The sequence below is a fragment of the Physeter macrocephalus genome, chromosome 11 (genome assembly GCF_002837175.3).
Source record: "Physeter macrocephalus isolate SW-GA chromosome 11, ASM283717v5, whole genome shotgun sequence".
NCBI lineage: Eukaryota > Metazoa > Chordata > Mammalia > Artiodactyla > Physeteridae > Physeter > Physeter macrocephalus.
In genome coordinates this window covers 15,081,024-15,092,246 of record NC_041224.1, presented here as the reverse complement: position 1 = coordinate 15,092,246, position 11,223 = coordinate 15,081,024, and the positions used below count along the sequence as shown (strand labels likewise).

Here is an 11,223-nt window from a genome sequence, read left to right as displayed (position 1 = left end):
GATCTTGCTGTGATTTATGTCATAGAGTGTTCTACCTATATTTTCCTCTAAGAGTTTTATAGTGTCTGGCCTTACATTTAGGTCTTTAATCCATTTCAAGTTTATTTTTGTGTATGGTGTTAGGGAGTGTTCTAATTTCATTCTTTTACATGTAGCTGTCCAGTTTTCCCAGCACCACTTATTGAAGAGTCTGTCTTTTCCCCATTGTATATTCCTGCCTCCTTTATCAAAGATACGGTGACCATGTGTGCATGGGTTTATCTCTGGGCTTTCTATCCTGTTCCATTGATTAACCTGGCAGTGGCAGGCTGCACAGGCTCCCGGGAAGTGAGGTGTGGATAGTGACCTGTGCTTGCAACACAGGCTTCTTGGTGGCTGCACCAGCAGCCTTGGCATCTCATGCCCATCTCTGGTGTCCACGCTGACAGCCGTGGCTCGCGCCTGTCTCTGGAGCTCATTTAGGCGGTACTCTGAATCCCCTCTCCTCACACACCCTGAAACAATGGTCTCTTGCCTCTTCGGCAGCTCCATACTTTTTCCCGGACTCCCTCCCGGCTAGCTGTGGCACACCAGCCCCCTGCAGTCTGTGTTCACACCGCCAACCCCAGTCCTCTCCCTGGGATCTGACCTCCAAAGCCCGAGCAGTATAGTCATTTTCACAATGTTGATTCTTCCAATCCAAGAACATGGTATATCTCTCCCTCTGTTTTTATCATCTTTAATTTCTTTCATTGGTGTCTTATAGTTTTCTGCATACATATCTTTTTTCTCCTTAGGTAGGTTTATTCCTAGGTACTTTATTCTTTTTGTTGCACTGGTAAATGAGAGTGTTTCCTTAATTTCTCTTTCAGATTTTTCAACATTAGTGTATAGGAATGCAAGAGGTTTCTGTGCATTAATTTTGTATCCTGCTACTTTACCAAATTCATTGAGTGCCGGTCGGCACCGATCCTCTGTGCGGGAATCTCTCCGCCTTGCCCTCCGCACCCCTGTTGCTGCGCTCTCCTCCGTGGCTCCAAAGCTTCCCCCGTCCCCGCCCCCCATCTCAGCCAGTGAAGGTGCTTCCTAGTGTGTGGAAACCTTTCCTCCTTCACAGCTCCCTCCCTGAGGTGCAGGTCCCGTCCCTATTCTTTTGTCTCTGTTTATTCTTTTTTCTTTTGCCCTACCCAGGTACGTGGGGAGTTTCTTCCCTTTTGGGAGGTCTGAGGTCTTCTGCCAGCGTTCAGTGGGTGTTCTGTAGGAGTTGTTCCACATGTAGCTGTATTTCTGATGTATTTGTGGGGAGGAAGGTGATCTCCACATCTTACTCTTCCGCCATCTTGAAGGTCCCCCTCGTCGTCTCCATTCTTAGCACATGTTAATATTCATCTCTTCAATTTTTTTTCATCCAGTTGTACCTTAGAATTATTTTTCCAGGTTCCCATTTCTTTAAAACTCATAAAGCTCTACGTAGAATTATTTTGTAATATTAAAATATCTTTATAACCTTCTTTTTCATTTCAAATGTTACATTTTCTCTCTTTTTTATTAGACTAATCAGATATTTGTATATTCATTGATCTTTTCAATGTATGAGCTTTTGAATTTATTAATTTGGTTTACTTTATAAAGTTTCTAAATCACTGAAAAAACTTGTCTCATCCTTTCTGCCTACATTGTTTGTTGTTGTTTTCCTAGCTTCCTGAATGAAATATGTTTAGTTATTTTTAATTCCCTATTACTTAATTTCAAAAGCATGTCAGGCTAAACATTTTCCTCTGAGAATGATTTAGGGTGCTTCTCATATTTTTATGTGTCCTATTCCCATGTCATTAATTTTTAATGTTCTGGAAGTGCAGTTTTGATTTCCTCTTTGACTCGAAAGTTATTTAGAATAGCCAAGCATGGTTTCTTACATGGTAAATTGAACTTCTTTTTTTTTTTGCCACGCCACAAGGTACATGGGATCTTAGTTCCCTGACCAGGTATCGAACCCTCACCCCCTGCATTGGAAGCGCGGAGTCTTAACCACTGGACTGCCAGGGAGGTCCTTTGAACTTCTTTCCTATCTTGATCCTTTTCTTCTCTGTACCAACATGTCCAGGGAGGACGAATGGCAGTTTGGGGAGGAGGAGGGGTGATGAGAGATCGCCAGCATCCCTTCCTGCCCACACAGTTTCTCTCATCATCTACTTCCCTCTCAGCCCCAATGTTAATTCCTAGTGGCATCAATAAGGTTTCATATTTTCATATGAAAATAACTCTTTACTACATCATGGTTGGAGTCCTCAGTTGCCCATCACTGTAGGGAGTAAGTATAAGTCAGTGCTTTTGGAAAATGTAAATTTTTTTTTTGTATAGTTGATTAACCATGATGTGTTAGTTTCAGGTGTACAGCAAAGTGATTCAGTTATACATATACATGTATCTATTCTTTTTCAAATTCTTTTAATTACTAGAATTAGACACAAAAATCACCAAAAACATGCTGTTCCCATATCCTGACCATAATGCCAAGGGATCCCATTGTGCATATTGGAAGACAAATCTTAAAGGAGAAAAATACATTTCATTATTATAAAGTTCTTTTCCCGAATCAAACACTATTTTAAGGGGACCAAGGAAGTTCACTGTTTATAATTATGGTAAAATGTTTTTTGCAAAGGGCTTGGTTTTGTAATGCCAGTACTTCCTGAATGATCTGTTTTGACTGCTGTTTATCATTTTGTCTTACGAGCCCTTCCTAGGTAAGTTATCACGTGGGTAGCAGCCACACGGACACACATGGAGCTCTTTTCCTCAAGGTGGTCCCTGAGAATGTTTTACCGTATAATTCCTGCAACATTATTTTTCCAAGTCAATCCACGCAAATTGTCAAGTCACCACACAGTCCAGGCAATTTGAAAATTCACTTCAGTCCATGAATTCCCCTTGCTTAATCTACATTAAAATCAATGTTAAAGAAATAGTCTTGCTAAGCACTGACGAGTTAAAAAACAAAAACAGAAAACTAGCAGTTTTCTGGTACTCCTGTAGCCTTTGGAGGCTCCATAGAACGATATCATCTAAGGATGATAGAGTGATAAGTTTTAGCGGGAGGGTCTATGTTTTTCTTATTTTACTAATCAGTACTAACAGCAATAAGAACTGGGATTAAGGAACTACTCAGTCCAGGGGGCTTACAAAAAAACCATAGTGGAAATATTACCTACATCATTACAGTTCTAGGACTCAACCTGAAAGGTTTCTTGTTAAGTCAAGGTAGCAGGCATTTTTTTTATAAACCCCGTAAATGCTTCAGAAGACATTTATTGTGCAGCACTGAGAACCCCGGGATCTGATGTCAGAATACAGCTCTAAGTTTGAAATCTGCCCCTACTAACTGTGTGGCATCCTGCAAGTCACACAAGGCTAGTACTACTAGTAATAACAATGAGACTAACATGTATTGACACGTTAACATGTGGTTACCATATGCTAGGCAGAGTTTTATACTTAGTGCTTTACAGTGTTTGATATTTACTGTGTCATTCAATCCTCATGTAAACCTTGTGAGGGAGGTACTAGTAATATCAATTTATAAATGAGTAAACAGAGGAACTGAATTCTTCAAATACACACAAGTAGCATAGGGTCTGGAGTGGACACCTGGTTACTGTCTCCACATTCCAAGCTTTTAGCCACATTCGTCGGCTTCGATGAGCCTTAGTTTCCTTATCTGCAGAGTAAGGACAGTAAAAATTCTCTTGTGGGGTTGGCATGGGTGGCAAAGATCAGGAGTAAGGCGTAGTGCAGGGACTGCTTCTAAAACTGGTAATTCGTTATCACTGCCGGGGCCGCGGCTATTAACAGTGGTCGTAACATTAGTCAATTTCTAACGTGGAGGATCATGCGTCCTTTCTTCTTTGCACACAGATCTCTGTGAACAGAGCCAAGCTCTAAGCACTTAGGAAAGGTTGGTAGAATTATTATAGTTCAGCAGGGCCAAGGAGCAGGGTCACCAAAGGCTCAGGCACCCGATTTGTGACCATTTGGATGCCTGCCCAGAGATCTACCTTCCCTAGTAACGTGCTTCTTTTGGTAAGATTGTTTTTCCCATCAGAGCCACGGGAAGATAGCCATGCATCTGGGTCCAAAGTCCGCACACGGGGTAATCTGTGCCTTTTGCTTCTTTCCACAAAGAGAAGGTTCTTCCAGCTGGCAGCTCTAGCTGGCAGTGTGGGATTTTGCCCAGGCAACTTCATGAAGTTATCTGACCCTATAGCATCACATGAATCTTTTTTTAATTTCCTTTTTTTTTTTAATTTATTGAGGTAGCATTGGTTTATCTTATTTATAAAAGTTTCACGTGTACAATGTAAGGTTCTGACTTCCGTATATGTGACAGCGAGAGCATCATATGAATTTTTAAAGACTATCACAAAATCAAGAATCTCAGTGCAAAACAGCCACATCCGAAGCAGCAGTCTGGTTCAACAGTCCTCACTTTAATGGCAGTTCTTTCTTAAACACTAACACTTAACAGAGAGAGCATCGCAAAGCATCAGTCACAGCTTAATTGGGCACTTAAAGGCTGCATGGGTAAGCATAAGAGGTATGCATTTTTGCTATGGAAATACCTCTAGACCAGACATATGTGATGCAACAGCTGTCATCCAAAGCTGCCCCGCACCAAGACATGCTTGTCTGGAAAAGCCAGGACTGCCAGACAGCTTCTAATCGTCAGAGGAGCCTGCTGGGTGTCACCCAGCTCTCTCTCCCTCCACAGCGCATGGGCAGGCGGGGACACACAATGCCACTTCTGGACCTCCTTCGGCTCGCAGCCCTACAGCCGTGATGGCTCAAACCCTGGGTCCTGTGGAAAGTGCTTGGCTAGTCTGTTACACAATTATTGAAATACCTACCAGGCTAAAACTTCCATTTCTAAAGCAGTGTTTCTCAACATGTGGACCCAGGTCTGCCTGTGTCACCATCTCCTTGTTAGAAACGTAGATTGCTATGCCTGTTTTTCTATATACTCGTCACTGTTTGTCTCCCGTGTTAGCGTGTAAGCCCTGGAGAGTAAAAGCTGGCCTCTTTACCCCGGTGTCCCATACCCCTAACGGTGTTTGGCACATAATGAGGCCTCAATAGAATGAATTGATTCCCGGACCCTATACCTGACCTCCTGAATCAAAATCCCTAAGAGCAGGGCCAAGGAATATACATTTTAAAGACATACACAGATGACTTTTATGCATGCTAAATTTTACAAACCATTGTTCTAAAGTAATTCGTCCAATTCTAACTGGAGAGATGAAAAGTTTTGTCTCCAGGGGCCCCCATACTAGCGGTCTGGTCAGTCTCTAAGGTAAAGTGAACGTATTAATATAATCCTAGGGTGAAACTTTTTCCTTCTACTCACATACCTCCAACAGATGTCGATCTACCACCCACAGTGTGCCAGGCTCTGGGTTCCTAAGTGGACAAAACAAATATGGGCTTGGACGGCCGAATGCCTGGCAAAGTCTGGAGCCTACCTGTTAAGAGCACACCCAGAGCTTTCCACTCTGTGAGAAGCGAACACTTGGACTTGATTATTTGACAAGGCTGTCCCTTCTCCCTGTCCTGGTATGGAAATGGGACAGACTGTATCTTCATTACTGTTTTCCCGGCAGGTTTGAATGACACCTCCGATCCATGAAAGCCAGATATTATCTCAAAGGATTTATCTTATCTTAAAAGACAATAACCTTTTTAAAGAGGTTTCCTATATATTTGGCCCTTTGAGTTTGTTCTGGAAGCTTGGCATTTTCTTTCTAGGTAAAGCCAGCCTTTACCTGATCCTGGGCTGTCACACAGGTGACTGTCTTGTCCGGTTTCCTCATTTGAAAAATGAGACAATTAGACTAGAAAGAGGTCTAGAGCCCCTCGCAATTCTGATGTCCCCTAATCTGTGACTTCTCCATGAGGTCTTACTGCCTGGGCTTCACAAGATATCCAGATGTGATTAGTGAGCAAATAGCGATTGTCAGGCCAGTCTCCCCAAAACTCTCCAAGGCAGAGTAGGTTAGTCGTGGTAGACTAGGTAACATTTGGGACTTGCAAACTATTTCTGAGAATTCTCTCTCTCACTTTTTATGTTTGCCTACAAAAATACTACGGCAATTTTAATGCACTTAAAACTTGATGTAAAAGGTAAATATAAGACCTGAATGTCCTCTGAAAGTTGAACTTTTTGTTTCTGTCACAGTGGAGCGAGGTGTTTTAGCACAGCCAGGTCTAGGAGAGGCTGAAAAATCACAGCTTTGAGGGACGCTCCCAAGCCAAGCTGTGTGAAGTATAGGGAGACACGTAGGGCATGAAAGGGCCTCCAGAGCCCCTTCCCTGACCGCCCCCCCACAAAGCCTTCCCTTCCATTCCCTCCATCCCTCCCTTCAGAGGCCCATCTCACAGAAGTTCCCCAGAGGTGGGCTGCTCTGAATTAGAGTCGTACCCTCAGCACCAAATTTAATGCCCTTTGTTCCATTGCAGCCCAACTGACTAATCACTGGTGATGTGTCCATTGCCATTGCCAGGTAATTGCATTTTAACTGCCTTTCTTTGGAAAACAGCCTCACAAAACTCAGTGGTTCTCCATGCTTTCAGACCCAATGTCTACTTTATATGCCAACTATTATGTAATACCTTCTTTGTTAGCCTGAAATGAAAATTGTAGAAAATATAACTTACTTACTCACTGTGCCCAAATTATTTTTATAAAAAGGACCAAGGTTAGGGGCTTCCCTGGTGGCGCAGTGGTTAAGAATCCGCCTGCCAGTGCAGGGGACACGGGTTCAAGCCCTCGCCCGGGAGGATCCCACATGCCGCAGAGCAACTAAGCCCAGGCACCACAACTACTGAGCCTGCGCTCTAGAGCCCACGAGCCACAACTACTGAGCCCGCGTGCCACAGCTACTGAAGCCTGCACACCTAGACCCCGTGCTCTGCAACAAGAGAAGCCACAAAAATGAGAAGCCCACGCACCGCAACAAAGAGTAGCCCCTGCTCGCCGCAACTAGAGAAAGCCTGCACAGCAACAAAGACCCAACGCAGCCAAAAATAAATAAATAAAATAAATAAATAACTTTTTTAAAAAAAGGAGCAAGGTTAGAGAAGTAGTTTATAATAAGACAACATATTTCAATAGGTAAAGCTTAAGCGAGACCACACTAGAAGCTCTAATGGAGTAGCCCAAATGCTTGCTCTGTGTCTAAATCTATATCTACCTAAAATCACAAGGACCACCGCAAATGACTATGGAGCTAGTGACACATTCCAAAACCTCACTTACTGTCCCCTAAATGCCAGTAGCCTCCCCAACCGTTTATTGTGACAAACGCCTCCCCATCATTTATTTTTCCAAATTGTCTTTTACAAACCTAGATCAATGGCCCAGATGTGAAAAGTTTAGCCAGTTTAGCAATGTCAAGAGAGCTATTTTGGTTTAAAGAATAGTTCACAGCCTCCAGTAACATGCAGCTACTCTGTCCTTTGCCTGTTTTTTTTTCCCAAAATCTTGAGGTAGGAATGTCATAACGCATAATGACAATCTCAACGATAAAAGCTAACATTTATGGAATACTTCCCATATGCCAAGCGCTTTAAAAAATTTTTTTGCATTTATTAACTCATTTAATCCTCATAACTCCATAAGTAATATTATTATCACTGTGTTCCGGGGATCATAATAATATGCACAGGGAAATTCAGTAACTTGACTAAGATCACACATCTAGCCACATCTAACTTCTTGTAGAAATCGACTCCTTTGATTATTATAATAGTGAGCTTTTATAGTAAGCAAAGTACTATCTGTGTTTCTATTTTAGGAAAGAAACATTTCAGAGATGAAAGGATGTTTCTTTCTCCAATGGCTGTCTGCCTGTTTGACATTTGGGTTCATGAGTTCTTGGCCTGCTTTGTGCTTTTAGCCCTTGGAATGTAATTGGGTAGCTTTTGACAGTATTTTCATCCAAATGATTCAGAGCGGATTTTCTCTTCTTGGCGTTTCATCTCTATGTGAAATTGTAGGTCCATTCATTGGAAGATTTGGAATGCAAATCTTTTTCTGAACTCTGCTTTCATTGCCAAAAGTCTTGCTCCAAAGCAGGTTTTTTTTTTTTTTTTTTTGCGGTACGCGGGCCTCCCTCTGTTGTGGCCTCTCCCGTTGCGGAGCACAGGCTCCGGACGCGCAGGCTCAGCGGCCGTGGCTCACGGGCCCAGCCGCTCCGCGGCACGTGGGATCTTCCCAGACCGGGGCGCGAACCCGGTTCCCCTGCATCGGCAGGCGGACGCACAACCACTGCACCACCAGGGAAGCCCAGCAGGTTTGTTTTAATCAAATTAAGAAATGACCTAAAAAGCAGGCTCTGTGCAGGGTGGAGAGACATGTGGACAGTGAGGTCGGGCATCTCCTAAACGTGTCAGAAATTACAGTCCAGCATCATTCAGGGAGGAAATGCCTTTCTTTCTGGAAACAACCGAAGAGTTGTTCTAACTGATCATTACTATCAGTGATTTAAGGTTGGACTTCTTCCCTCCTGCGGCTCCTTGTAAAGACAACAAAGGAAATTATTCAAAGCAAACTTGATATACTTATTTTCCTTTCAGGGGGAAAATGATCCCATCTGATCTTGAAAGAAGGATCCTTGAAGCCAAACAAAAAGTAAGTTTTTGAAGGGAGCTTTATCCAGCCCATAACAAACTGATGGTATATATTTCTGTTTCCATCCAGTAGAGAACACATTTTTATTTTTAAAAGAGAATATGGAATTTTGCATTGTCATTACTTATTTCTCTGAGTGATAGGCTCTGCTTTGAAAAAGTATAAGTTACTGAATAAATACCATACACAGTGATACTGTAACAGTTTCCAAAGGATTTTTCTTCCCATGTGATGAGGATTGGCATTAAACAGACACATTGGAAAGACTGTATTCACAAGCGCAAAACCCCAGGAAGCTAATTTAGCATATGGGAGTTACTGTGTGTGGTTATTTGAAAAGGGCCAATATTTCCTGCCTAGACACATGCTGATGTGTTGGCCCTTCAAACGCCTTATTTTTCAGGAAGCAATTCAGTACTTTTTTTTAGAAGTGACAATTTCTGAAGACCTGCTAAAAATTCCTACAAAGCTCTAGGAAGTCATTTACATCCCTGGATGGTTCACAGGCCAGAGATTTTAGTAGCTCTAATCTACAGTTCCTAGTTCAACGATATAACACACAGACTGTACTATTAGGATCTCAGGAATAATTATTAATTTTCATATGCCCTTTTCCCCCCTTCACAGTGGCAACCACATCCTTTTCCCTTGTTCTGGTACTGGAACCACTTCTAGTCACACAAACCTTTGCTGCCACCTAAAGACTGACACTGTAACGTCAGGTTCCATCATGAATTTGAGGCATTCTTCGGCCATCTTTCAGCAGTGGCCTATTATTTCTATCAATTTTCATTTAGCCACGGCCAGATAGACTGAGCCAACTTAGACAGATAAAAGTCATGGCTTACTGTTCAGCCCCCAGTGAATCCTCTCCTCTAAGACTCCAAATAGGAATAATGGGTTGGTCAGAGTTCTTCCCTTTGTCCTGGTGACTGCTCACTCTGGAAGATTTATTACATTCAGAGGCCCTGTTATGACAAAGGAAGATTAGAAAAGTAAGTGGGGGTGGGGTAGGGAAGGGCAGAAAGTCTCCCTGGAATATGTCAATGGTTTGTGGGCACCACTAAGCTTACTCACCTCTGAGTCCAATGTAGCCTCTTCTGAGGACCAGAATGTCTGTTCTCATAAGGCAACTGGCAGGGCCAACAGAATGGCCTGGAGAGCCTAGACCCTGGAAAAGGAACATCATTCCTACTAGGCTCCAAGGTGTTGTTAACCCTCCCAATGGTTCCAAAAATGCAGGCGTGTATGATAGGAGGAGAATGTCCACTGTTTGTTTTTAATCAGCTTTTTAAAAGAATCCTTTGACCCCCCCATTTTACATTATTTGGGGCTCTCTCATTTGCGCAGGGATTTGTCCCTTTCCTTGTGAGTGCCACGGCTGGGACCACCGTATATGGAGCATTCGACCCCCTGTTAGCTGTTGCTGACATTTGCCAAAAGTATAAGATCTGGATGCACGTGGATGTAAGTATCCCATAGGGACTGCCACTAAAAGGTCCTTGCACATTTTTCACCTGGAGCTCATGGAATGAAATGTATTCTCTATTTTTTTACTTTAGGAGTTTATTTTCAGGATGGTGATAGTTAAGCTTTTAAAAATTGCAGAGACAAAGTAGTACACAACTCACACAGTACATAACAGTCGCTGGAAGCAGTCTGAGGCTGATTATGCCTTAACTTTCCCAACAGGATAATATTCTTATTTCTATGACCAGGACCTGAGCTGAGCCCTTAGTTCTCAATTCACTGGACCATAATGTTCAAGGAGGAGTATGGCCTGTGTACACACACACACAGCCACACACATGCAAAGCTTACTATGAGAATGATCCAAAGAGTAAATAGGAGTTGCATTTATATAGGAAATCCAACGGATGAAAAAATCCAGCTCAAGTCAGAGACTAGTATAATCAAAGAGGAAAGCGGACTTGACAACTTGTCAGGAAATATGAATCCAAATTTCCAAGTTTTGATCTTGGTCAGCTAGTAAGATAAACTATATATGAGACGTTTTGACTGCAGGGTTAGTCACACCAAAAAATAATGGAGACGCTCTCATCAAGACGTTTCCAAATGAAAAAAAGTGTCAACTTTTAGAAGGACAGACTAAAGAGATTAAAGTTTAGACTGGTATGACTCCAAGTGTGGCTCCAAGATCAGCTGCTGTCTGCAAACTGTTTGGGACCCACCATGAGATAAGGAATCAGTGCCAAATCATCTCTAAGCACAATGCTTGGTTCAGCTGATGTGTTTTCCATTGTGAGACTTTCTTGATGAAGGAAGCATAAGTTGATTTACATTCTGGTGCAAGAGGCTTATGTTACAGAGTAGACTGTTTTGAGTAGATCATTTTGGCTTTATAGTAAGCATTCAGACCAAATTAATTCCTTTCTTTTTCTTTTTTTTAACATCTTTATTAGAGTATAACTGTTTTACAATGGTGTGTTAGTTTCTGCTTTAAAACAAAGTGAATCAGTTATACATATACATATGTCCCCATATCTCTTCCCTCTTGCGTCTCCCTCCTTCCCACCCTCCCTATCCCACCCATCTAG

At 42.4% G+C, this 11,223-nt stretch overlaps 1 protein-coding gene across 1 annotated transcript in view; it reads left to right on the top strand.

The window, feature by feature from the left end:
- GAD2 (glutamate decarboxylase 2) overlaps positions 1-11,223 on the top strand; it is a 67,809-nt gene that overhangs the window by 31,939 nt on the left and 24,647 nt on the right. The window contains exons 9-10 of the mRNA XM_024129680.1: positions 8,611-8,665; positions 10,016-10,132. Of these exons, the coding sequence (XP_023985448.1) occupies positions 8,611-8,665; positions 10,016-10,132 (172 nt within the window). The remainder of the gene's footprint in view (positions 1-8,610; positions 8,666-10,015; positions 10,133-11,223) is intronic.